Raw genomic sequence first — 12,270 nt, forward strand, 5'->3', positions numbered from 1 at the left:
GCATGGAGGCTCTAGTACCCAGTTGTACTGCCTCTAGCTTGGATACAAGATGTGATATGGGGGGCATGGAGGCTCTAGTACCCTGTTGTATCACCTCTAGCTTGGATACAAGATGTGATACAGGCAGGCATGGAGGCTCTAGTACCCAGTTGTACTGCCTCTAGCTTGGATACAAGATGTGATACGGGGGGCTTGGAGGCTCCACATCCCATGGTCAGTGTACTGCAGTGTATTATGTGACAGTTGTACAACTTTAAATCCCCCCCATGGACACAGTTCACGGTAAACAATAATACAATAACGCCCCCTGTCCACAGTGAGGCGGAATATCACTAGCAATATCCCACCGCGGGGGCGGAGCGCTGACTAATACGCTCTCTGCGGCAGTCGCTATGATTCTCTATGGACGCTGGCGATGCATCCTCCACAGCTCCGCTAGGGAAAGCTTTAGGCCTCCTGCAGACGGCCGGGTCGGATCTTGCTGTGAAAATTCTCGCAGCGGGATCTGCCCCGTGCCTCTGCAGTGCCCACTGCGGCTCACCTGCTCCCGCGGCTCCTCCGCTCTTCTATGTGCCGGCTGCTCCAGAGCCGGCCCCGTCACCGGTAACGTTTCTGTGCGGGCCTCTGTGAGACTCGCCGCCATTTGTTTTCACACGGTCAAATCGCGGCTGTCTGCATAGGATTGAGTTATGTAATGGCAGCGGGCACGGGCGGAAATCCCACCGCTCAGCACGCGGCGAACACACCCTCGTACCGCCGAGGCGACTGGAAAAATACGTTTATGGCTCTTGAAAAGTGGAGATGAAAATCCTAATCATCACGTCCTTAAAGGGCTATTCTGGGCTTAAAGGGCTATTCTGGGCTTAAAGGGGGTATTCCTAAGGATTGGCAATCAATTTTTGATGGACGGGTGTTTGTCACTTGAGACCCTCATCTGGGCTGCTGTCAGACGTAGTCATCAGTGGTCACCACAGGCAGTAGGAGCGCTGGCTTCACTCCCTATGGAACCGCGCTTCTATGCCATTCCTGCTTCTCATGGATTGGGCGTGATGTGTCGCGGGACGGACAGTCAGCTGATGACTGATGCGGCTCCCAAGTGGCCAACACCTGTATATCCAGGGAACAGGTCATCAATTCAGAAAGACCGGAATACCCCTTTAAGAGGATAAAAACATTGGTGACCTACCCTCAGGATCAGAAATGGTCCAGCCTCTTGCTAGGCGGCATTGGTAGCGTCCTTGTTTCCAGCGGCAATCTTGGCCGGACTGCAACATTAGTTTTAAGTAATAAGGCTGCTTTCATACAAGCCTCATACATTCACATTATTGCGTCCGTGCAGGCTATTGTCCCAGCCCGCTCCCCCCCCCCCCCCAACTCGCAGCACCCCTATGCATCGGGCTGGGACCCTGATCTATAGTCTCAGCCAACTTGTGAATTTTCGAGACCTTCTGAAATGGGGGAAACAGCGTAGAAGTGACCACACTAAGTTTGGCGCAGCCTGCGCCCCTCCAGTTTAGCATTTTTCTGGCTTTGACATTCCTGCTGCTCTTGGGCACGTTGCTCTGGTGATGCCAGTTGCTGTGCCAGGAGGGGGCAGAGAAAGCAAAGTGCTGAGAACAAACTGTACTTGATATGTGTCCAAGCAGCCGGGGAAGAAGTTAGTGCGGACGTTCGGAGCCGCTCAGACGCCTCCACCGGCCAGGGACTTTCCATCGACCTGGACAGAAAACAAGACCTTTCATAGGAGTTACCTGGGATCCATCCTGTCACCCCAATCATTCCCTGCCGTGTGCCAACTGCTCGGTGTTCTGCTGGTGTACCCCGAGTCTTAAAGGGAACTTGTACGTGGGTCCCCTAACTCTTATCCCTGTAGAGGGGAAGGGGGATACAAGGAGACCCTTCCCATCTGAGAAGGGCAGCGGCCGGAGGGCAATAGTCTCTGCATGGGGCACATACATGGCTCTTCCGTGTCATGCGTGATTTTGATGATGCTTACGGCGCGGTTTCCAGCCTGAGGGCCCTTTTACACGAGCCGATCGTCTCTCAGGTTCTTGCTGGTTCACGGGGTCCTAAGCGATGATCGTCGGTGTAGATGCTTACAGCAATAAGAATTCCTTCAGTGTAAAACCTGGGCGATCGGCCTGTGTAAGGCTGCGCTCACCCTCGCCGCGGCACAACACTGCCATTGATTTTAATGGGGCCCTGCAGACCAACACTTGAACGTGGCATTTCTAACATCGCAACTTTCCAGCGCTGTCTGTCTTATTTTTTTATTTTTTTAACTCGCCCCATCACAATGATGGGGTGCATTAAAGAGCAGTCAAGCGCTGCCCCGTGTGGTCAAACATGGTAAAATGCAGCGGTTTCGAGTGGCTTTTAACTGAAGGCGGAATGATCCCCCGCGCTTCCCATCACTGAGCGCTCACCACTGCTTACGTAAGCATACGCGATTACTGCTGGAGCGCTGCTGCGTGTAAAAGGGCCCTAGTGGTTTTGTGGTGCTGGCTGAGTTACCGTTCAGTCGCTCCTGTCATTTGCACTGCGATCTAGCGATAATCTGAAGGTCGGCCCGTGTAGGTGGTGGTGGTGGGGGGGGGGGTCATATCGCAGGACCACCATCATCTGAAGAATTGCTCAAAATAGTCGCTAAACGGCCCGGACGTCTTTGTGCTTTCCTGCAGAGCCAGTGCTGTTCACTCTCTATCAATGGATGAATTATTGGGAGTGTTTACACGGGCCCAAGTATTGTTCACTGACTGCTTAGGGGGCGGGACGTTCTTTGGTGGGCGTGTATTTGTCACTTATACCCCTCCCCAATGCATGCTGATTGGTTGCGGAGTACACTGGACGCACAAATACATGTGAATTGTCTGAGAGGCCGCGGTGCAGAGAATTACTCCCACCTATTTGTGTTTTTGGAACCAATCAGCATTAAGTGGGAGGGCTAAATGTGAGGAAAGGAAAAGGCAGGAGCCAATCGACATTCGGTGGGAGGGGCACATTGAACAAGCGCACACCTTCCTGCATGTCTGTTGGCTCCTTCTTAAAAGACAACCAGGGACTACTTTTAGGTGAGCTGAAGCGTCTAGTGAATGCTCGCTCGTCACAGGTTGGTGGCCATGTTTACGTGGAACAACTGTCACATTCGCTCTATTAAGTTACTATTCGGATGTGTAACGGCCACCCTGATGTTCGCCACACAAGTGGGCAGCAGGGTAGATGGTCCTGATGGCGTATTGAACATGGAGAATGATTAAGCCTAACTGGATAAATGGCCAAAACAACGAAAACTGCAGTTTAATGTCTCCAAATGGGGAGAAGTTGTCCTCGGACCGCGCGTCTTATCGTCTCTTTCTGTGTCATCCGGGACTTCGGAGAAGGATTTAGGGATTCTGATTTCTGAGAGGCTCAGAATAAGCTTACAGTGCAGTCAGACAGCAGAGAAACAAGTAGGATGTTCGGCTGTATAGCTGGAGGTATTAGCAGTAGAAAGAGGGAGATTGTGATCCTGCTGCGTAGAGCTCTGGTGTGATCCTGCTGCGTAGAGCTCTGGTGTGATCCTGCTGCGTAGAGCTCTGGTGTGATCCTGCTGCGTAGAGCTCTGGTGTGATCCTGCTGCGTAGAGCTCTGGTGTGATCCTGCTGCGTAGAGCTCTGGTGTGATCCTGCTGCGTAGAGCTCTGGTGTGATCCTGCTGCGTAGAGCTCTGGTGTGATCCTGCTGCGTAGAGCTCTGGTGTGATCCTGCTGCGTAGAGCTCTGGTGTGATCCTGCTGCGTAGAGCTCTGGTGTGATCCCGCTGCGTAGAGCTCTGGTGTGATCCCGCTGCGTAGAGCTCTGGTGTGATCCCGCTGCGTAGAGCTCTGGTGTGATCCCGCTGCGTAGAGCTCTGGTGTGATCCCGCTGCGTAGAGCTCTGGTGTGATCCCGCTGCGTAGAGCTCTGGTGTGATCCCGCTGCGTAGAGCTCTGGTGTGATCCCGCTGCGTAGAGCTCTGGTGTGATCCCGCTGCGTAGAGCTCTGGTGTGATCCCGCTGCGTAGAGCTCTGGTGTGATCCCGCTGCGTAGAGCTCTGGTGTGATCCCGCTGCGTAGAGCTCTGGTGTGATCCCGCTGCGTAGAGCTCTGGTGTGATCCCGCTGCGTAGAGCTCTGGTGTGATCCCGCTGCGTAGAGCTCTGGTGTGATCCCGCTGCGTAGAGCTCTGGTGTGATCCCGCTGCGTAGAGCTCTGGTGTGATCCCGCTGCGTAGAGCTCTGGTGTGATCCCGCTGCGTAGAGCTCTGGTGTGATCCCGCTGCGTAGAGCTCTGGTGTGATCCCGCTGCGTAGAGCTCTGGTGTGATCCCGCTGCGTAGAGCTCTGGTGTGATCCCGCTGCGTAGAGCTCTGGTGTGATCCCGCTGCGTAGAGCTCTGGTGTGATCCCGCTGCGTAGAGCTCTGGTGTGATCCCGCTGCGTAGAGCTCTGGTGTGATCCCGCTGCGTAGAGCTCTGGTGTGATCCCGCTGCGTAGAGCTCTGGTGTGATCCCGCTGCGTAGAGCTCTGGTGTGTAGAGCTCTGGTGAGACCACATCTGGAATACCGGGGTCACTTCTGGGGATCTCATCTACAGAAAGACATTGGTAAAACAGGACAAGTACAAAGACAGAGACAAAAATGGTGGAAGATCTCAAGAGCAAAACGTATCCGGATCCCTTTACACTCATTGGTGTGACCCCCAACCACGAGCCGCGATCAGTAAGACATGATCAGCGGATGAACCAGCGATCGGTCATTTGTCGGCATTCACTGACTGGTCTGGGCTAAGTCTACAGTATATCTATCCTATAGTGTACTAGATGGACTATAGGAGGCCGTCTTCTCCCATCAGTCTGCTGTTTGTACCCGGCGCTCTATCGGCGTTCCCCCGGCGCTCTATTGGCGACGCTCCCCCTGCGCTGGACTCCTGGACTACACTGTAGGTGTCATCTGCTGCTGTAATTCCCGCAGACGGTTTAATCCCACCTGAAAGGCACATTGAAGACCAGTCGTAATACGGTTCCGGCTTATGTCACATTCATCCGTGTTTAACCCAGTCACTCACGGCTGATCCCCCATTGGCTTTATGAACTGTCGGTCATTTAAAGGGCCACTGCTAAATGTCAGGTGTTTCCGCTGTTTAGTTTGCTTTGCTTTCAGGGATCCTGTAGTTTGTGTGATTCATGTCGCTCCTGTTTTTTTTTCCAGCTTGCGCTGAAGGGCTCCAGTTACAACGGCCTGTTACAGCGGCACAACATTCACTCGGAGAACGTGGAGCACGTGGTGGAGAGTCTAAGGTTGGTGTTATTGCTCAGACGCTCTATTGTACTAAACTCATTGTTATGTGATCAACTGATCGGGGCGATCTGCTGTAACCGGTAGCTGCGGCCCCCCAGGACTACTAGTCCACATGGCTTGTCACCGTATCCCCTCCATGTGCCTTTAGGGTACCTTCACACGGCGGGATTCACTGCAGAATTAACACTGCATCACAATCCGTTGGTTTCTACTGTGGGGTTTGGTGCAGATTCCTGTCAATGGGCAAAATCTGAGTGCTGAATTCCATCGTGGAAACGAGCGTTTCCGCCTCAAAAGGCGATTCCATCATGTAAGCATACCGTTAGGGGCTCATTCACAGGGGCATAAATACACCCCTTATTGTACATATTTTTGCACAAGTGATATGGATTGTGTATAGAACACACTGGTTTCAGTAGGTTCTTTCATATTTGCATATTTTTCACATGATTTTCGGTCCTATAAATAAATCCACAGCCTGTCCTATTTTGGCGCATCACGCAGTGACATAATCCATAGCAGTGAATGGGCTAGCACAAATATGTATGAAATCGTTGTGGGTGTGAATGTACTGCGGATTAACATACGCCTGCGTCCGTGGAAATGAATTTTGATGCGGTTTTTCGCAAGAATCTGCTGTTGGTGTCACCCTTTGAGTTGCAGGGGTGAAGCCCGCTGCGGATCCGTGGCACCAATACTGTGCAATTTGCTGTGGATTTTCAGCTGTGGAAAATCTGCGCCAATTTGACTGTGACTGTACGCGAATACAGGCGTATGGGGTCATGATTCTCACTCTCCTGTATCGTCGTCCGATTGGCGCATTGTCTGTATGGTGCGTGCGCCTCCGTCTCGCGATGTAGTATTTATATGAACCTTGAGCAGAAGTCTCCTACAATACAGACGTTGGCGTCCTATGGAGCTCAGGATCTGACACCATTACCCAGAGAGGTGAACTTTGCTGAAAGCATGGCTTGCTTTTGGATGGACTTGGCTCAGCTACTATATGCAGGGGGGGGGGGGGGTTATACTGAACGGCTCCCTTTATTAGATCCACCCCACCCCCCATCTAGTAGCAGGTTGGACTCCTTTGCCCTACAGCTACAGAACCGCAGCGGTTCGTCGTGGTGTAGATTCCACCAGGTGATGACATCAGTCTGCCTGAATATCATCGGCCCCTGCGGACAGGAAGCTTCATGTTCCTGCTGACAGGAAGGGGTCAGCGATTCATGCTGCTTGCACCAAATTCTGACCTCCCATCAGCACGGTGCAACAGAAATCTGGATTCATCTGACCAGGAGATGTTTCTCTGCTGCTCAGTGATACAATTTTTGGGCTCTTTTGCCCCCTGGAGTCTCGCCTTTCTGTTTTTCTGACACAATGGTGCTGGAACTGGTCGTCTGCTATTTTAGCTCGTTTGTGCTAAGGAACGGTCAGCCGTGCATTCAGACATGTTAGTTGGAGCACCAGTGTTGTAGTTGGCTGCTCCAGACCATGCAAGCACATGTTCACCAGAACGATTCCTGACATCCTCCTCTGACCCCTTTTGGTGCCGAGTTGTTTCCTTCTACAGGATCCCCTTTCGCTGGAGGTGTTTCCTCAAACATGCCATTCTCTGTATGCTCTGCACACCGTTACATGCGGTTGGCATTGACATCCTGACCCCGGCTAATCTAGCACTGATGTCCTGACGTCACTCAGGTCGCTGGATTTTCCCATCTAATGTGGATTCGCACGCAAAACTTGTCACATGATTTTCTGCTGCACTCCGGGGTCACTGGGATAATTTCCATACAGGGAGGCGCTAATCTATGAGGGCCAGGGGTCTAATAAAGGGACCACTCAGTGTATGTGACTGCAAATCAAGCACTCTTCACTTTTCTTTCAGGAATGAAGGCATTGATGTACGGGTAGTGAAAAGAAGAGACTATGACGAGGAGACGGTGCGGTGGGCTGACGCCATAATCTCCGCAGGAGGTAGGGCTGTAATAACCGCTCGCGGTTACATTCTATCTATTAGAGCTATTTTTGCCATATTTTTGGTTTGCCTTTCTCTCTATTTGGGATACGCCGCTGAGTGGTGAGTTTATCACCATTTCTGTATCTGTCGTTCCTCCTCTTCTGACACACATACTACCAGCCTCATGCAGATCCTCGAACAGCTTGTGTTGCAAGACGAGTCACGCGGCCGGTAGCGGCCCTGAACTTTTTCTGATCTGCCAAAACACACACAGCGGCACAAATCTGAGCATCTGATGTAGTGATGTGTAATACCGCATTTCACAACACAAGATTAAGGAAGGAACCAAGTGATGGCACATAAGACCTGTCACCAGGACCGGTCCCTTATAAATTAGTTCGTGTGTTACATATCCTTAAAGGGACCCTGTCATTACATTTTAGCCCTTTAAACTAACTTATGAGGCTCATATGTGAAGGATTGGGGGGTCTAGGGGGCGGTCTCGTACTCACTGGGTCCCCTGTTACAGCGCTGTGTCCCTGTGAAGTTGGTGTGTGCGCACTCACATTCAGCTCGCCACATAATGAACAAGCCCTCATACGGGTATGTCGACAGAATAATAAAGTTATGGCTATGGGAAAATCATGTCCTGGAGTACCAAACTAGGCCATGTCTGTGTTTGGGGGCCCCAGGACGCTTGCCGATCAGCAGAATGAAGGGTCCTGGGAGTGGGTCATCCTGTTTTTTTTTTTTTTACATGGGTACAGGTTGCTCTGCCCAGTACTGAAGTTAAATGGTACTAATCTGCAGTACCAGGCATGGCCGTACATACAGAGGAGCCGCTGTGCCTGTGTAGGCCGGAGAACTGCTTTAACCCCTTGAGGTCCAAGCACAGTAAATTTACAGTAATCATTTTTATAGCGCCAACATATTCCGCAGCGCTTACAAAGACGGGAGGATATAGAAAGACAAAAAATTACAGAACCACGGTTACATAGTAATCAATTGATGGAAACAATAGGGGTGCGGGTCCAACGAGCTTACATACTACAAGTAATGGGGGGGATACAGAAAGTAAAGGGGCTGGAGATGTGCACTGTATGGCGAGGTGGACAGTGAGGGGTGCTATACACACAGACAATAGTCAGACATTTGGCTGTGTGACAGAAGAAATGGTATGACTGCAGGAGCGGTTTATGATGGCTAGCAGGGATTGCAGTCAGTAGGTCAGGGAGCATGTTATCAGGCGGAGTACAGAGGGGTTTGTTTAGGGAATGCGGTATGCCTCCCTGAAGAGGTGCGTTTTTAGAGCACGCCTGAAGTTCTGCGAGTCCTGGATTGCTCGGGTAGCCTTTGGTAGTGCGTTCCAGAGGACCGGTGCTGCTCTGGAGAAGTCTTGGAGGCGGGAATGAGAAGTTCGAATTAAAGGGGTGCTCAGTCTGGTTTCGTTAGCAGAGCGGAGAGCCCGGGCTGGATGATGGATTGAGATGAGGGAGGCAATGTATGGCGGCGCTGCGCTGTGGAGGGCTTTGTGGATGAAGGTAGTGAGTTTAAATTGAATTCTGTATTTATCGGGCAGCCAGTGCAGTGACCGACACAGGGCAGAGGCGTCCGAGTAGCGGCTGGACAGGAAGATGAGCCTGGCTGCCGCATTCAGGATGGATTGGAGGGGGGAGAGTCTGGTGCAGAGGAGGCCGATCAGCAACGAGTTGCAATAATCGAGTCGTGAGTGGATGAGGGCAACAGTAAGCGTTTTTAGCGTGTCCACAGTGAGAAAAGAGCGGATTCTTTCGATGTTCTTGAGGTGCAGCTGACATGTTCGGGCCAGAGATTGGATGTAGGGGGTAAATGATAGATCAGAGTCGAATATGACTCCAAGGCAGCGGGCATGTTGTCTAGGAGTTATGGTGGCGCCACACACTGAGATGGAGAGGTCAGGATGAGGTCAGTTAGTGGAGGGTGGAAATACCAGTGCTAGGTCCTGGGCTTTAATCCTTTATATATGTCGTGGGATTAAAGCTCCTGTTGCTGTAATGTCAGGTCCTCGGCTGTTAGTCACAGCTGAGGAACCAAAGGAGAAGTGTTTTTTAAGCACTTCTACTCTCGGTCTTGCAGGTTACACAGTGCTCAATGAGCGCAATGTAGGAAAGAGAGAAAGTGCGGCAATCATGTGACTGCCGGGTGCACCCTGCCAAGGCAGGGCTGCAGGGTCTTGGTGGGCCCAGATCAGCTCTGTTAGTGACTGTCACTACAGGGTATGTGTTTCCCTGTAACTGTGGTTTCTTGTGAATGACCCCAAGAGGTCTTATATGACCTCATGAAGGACCTAGATGGAAAAAAGTTACAAAAATTAAAGGGGTTGTCCCGCGCCGAAACGGGGTTTTTTTTTTTCCAATAGCCCCCCCGTTCGGCGCGAGACAAACCCGATGCATGTGTTGAAAAAAAAAAAACGGATAGTACTTACCCGAATCCCCGCGCTCCGGTGACGACTTACTTACCTTGCGAAGATGGCCGCCGGGATCTTCACCCTCGGTGGACCGCAGGTCTTCTGTGCGGTCCATTGCCGATTCCAGCCTCCTGATTGGCTGGAATCGGCACACGTGATGGGGCGGAGCTACGAGGAGCAGCTCTCCAGTACGAGCAGCTCCATTCAACACAGAGGATTAGACGCTGAAAATTAGACGGCACCATGGGGACGAGGACGCTAGCAACGGAACAAGTAAGTGAATAACTTCTGTATGGCTCATAATTAATGCACAATGTACATTACAAAGTGCATTAATATGGCCATACAGAAGTGTATACCCCAACTTTGTTTCGCGGGACAACCCCTTTAAGTTACAGAATAAAATAAACACCACGGTGTACGTTTTGTAATCCTAGACTATACAAATTATATATGAAAACGCCCAAAACAAAATGAGGAACCCGTTCCTGGACTTTATTCTAGCATAAAAATAAACATTTTAAAAGTAAACTATACATTTTAAAAACTTGAGCTTTTTACCGCCTAATAACACTAAAAAAAAACCTGAAAGTCAGTGAAAGATTTTAAAAAATAGCCCTATATGTCATGGAAAAAAACTGAAGTCGAGCCTTCCTGGTAGGGTGTGACTAAAGGAATTTCTTCACACATTGTAAGAAAATAGTTGAGTGACACTGAGACTGAGTGCATCCTAATGAAGTTTACTGTCTTCGTCAGGGGACGGGACGATGCTCCTCGCTGCCAGCAAAGTGCTAGACAAGTTCAAGCCTGTGATTGGAGTGAACACCGATCCGGAAAGGTAACTTCATGCATATGAGACGTGACTGTTCGCGAGTCCCTTCTTATCGGTGAGTGACAGTGACTGAGATTTGTGAAACACGTGCCCATAGTGTGCATCAAAAGTCCAGAACTGGGAGAGTATCACAAACCCCCCAGCAGCACAACAGGGGGGCAGTAAAGGCTTTCACTTGTGTTTTACTGTCATCGGCATGGTTTTATCTAATACATGAGGGGGTACCGAAAAGAGACGAGTACAGGCTTATTTTAGGTGAATGACTGTAAAACATAAGCTTCAAATAGTATGCCCACCCCACAAGAAGAGGATTCTGGTTTCTATTGGGTATGTGTGTATGTGTGAGACTATATATATATATAATAAATATTAATTACACACACACACTGGCCTAATGTGGTGCAGTTTAAAATGTAGTGTGTATAGAGAGAGATGCAATATGATTGCCTTTGCCGTCATGGGATGGGCTGCTTCTAGTATTTCTCTGTACGTCTTGGGTTTTTCTCCGTTGGTATGACTTTGTGTACTTTCTCTCCCCCCCCCCCAAGGTCTGAAGGACACCTGTGCTTACCGGTGCAGTACACGCGCTCCTTCCCAGAGGCTCTGCACAAACTTTATCGTGGTGAGTTCAGGTAGGATTCTTGTCCTCCTAGCAGAGGTTTGCACTCATTTAGCACACGCTGTGCGGTCAGGCCGATTTATTACATCATGTTGGACCTATTTCAGCTGCGTGCTTCAATTGCAGTAGAAGTGAGTAATTCTTCTAGTATGTGATGGAACTATGCATGCTGCAGGTCCCTGTTATCACTCTTTGCATTTCCAGCGTGGACAGTCCTTGCTAGAGGAGCCTTCCTATCAATAAGGGAGCAAGGAGTGTCCTGCTGTGGGCCCCGGCATATAACTGTAAAGGGGGTCTGCATCAAATGATGCCACCAAACACCTGCCAGCATCTGGTCCAGCACAGGTGAGGCATCTTGGAACTGATGTCTTATTTGCTCCTACCCAGCGCATGTGGGGTATTCTCCCTTTAGGGCACGACTTACTCACTGATGGTCGCTGCAAATGCGCAGTACATTTTCAGTACACCCAGAAGGGCCGCAGAATGTACCACATGTGCAATGGGATAGGAGCCAACGAGACCTTGTGCTAAGGTATACTGTGCTGACAAAAGTATTAGCACACACAGGTAATAAAATTCAATTTTATTCGCGTTTTTCCATCCGGTGTTGGGCCTCCTTCAGCCTCAATGACTGCAGTAACCCTCCTAGGCCGCTTTCCACCAAATTCCTATAGATGTGTGAAGGAATTTGCCTTCATTCTTCAAGAAGAGCTTCAGATAGTGATGGGGGAGATGATGGGTGTGTTGGGTGCACGGATACAGTGTTCTAGCTCATCCCAAAGATGCCCGATGGGAGTGAGATCCGGACTTTAGGAGTCAATGAAGTTTGCAGATGTTCTGCTCCTCAAACCAAACCTCAACCCTGTGTGATATGACATGGTGCTCATCATGTTGGTAGAGACATGGAGCTGTACCACAGTATTCCCACAGGGCGGGTAATGCCACATTGTCCGGAATGTGTCTGTACTCATTGGTGTTGAGGGTGGTCTTCACTATAACCAATGGCCCTCGTCCTTCCCAGCAGAAACATCGCCAACACCCCATAACAGAACCTTCTCCAAACTTCACTGTTGGTATTACGCAGTCATGTGAGAACCGCTTTCCAG

At 50.4% G+C, this 12,270-nt stretch overlaps 1 protein-coding gene across 4 annotated transcripts in view; it reads left to right on the top strand.

The window, feature by feature from the left end:
- The window catches only part of NADK2 (NAD kinase 2, mitochondrial), a 28,602-nt gene that overhangs the window by 829 nt on the left and 15,503 nt on the right, over positions 1-12,270 (top strand). For all 4 annotated transcript variants that reach the window (XM_066602424.1, XM_066602426.1, XM_066602425.1 and 1 more), the window contains exons 2-5: positions 5,221-5,309; positions 7,196-7,284; positions 10,470-10,551; positions 11,094-11,177. In XM_066602424.1, the coding sequence (XP_066458521.1) occupies positions 5,221-5,309; positions 7,196-7,284; positions 10,470-10,551; positions 11,094-11,177 (344 nt within the window). The remainder of the gene's footprint in view (positions 1-5,220; positions 5,310-7,195; positions 7,285-10,469; positions 10,552-11,093; positions 11,178-12,270) is intronic.

The sequence above is a fragment of the Eleutherodactylus coqui genome, chromosome 5, assembly GCF_035609145.1.
Source record: "Eleutherodactylus coqui strain aEleCoq1 chromosome 5, aEleCoq1.hap1, whole genome shotgun sequence".
NCBI classification, from domain to species: domain Eukaryota; kingdom Metazoa; phylum Chordata; class Amphibia; order Anura; family Eleutherodactylidae; genus Eleutherodactylus; species Eleutherodactylus coqui.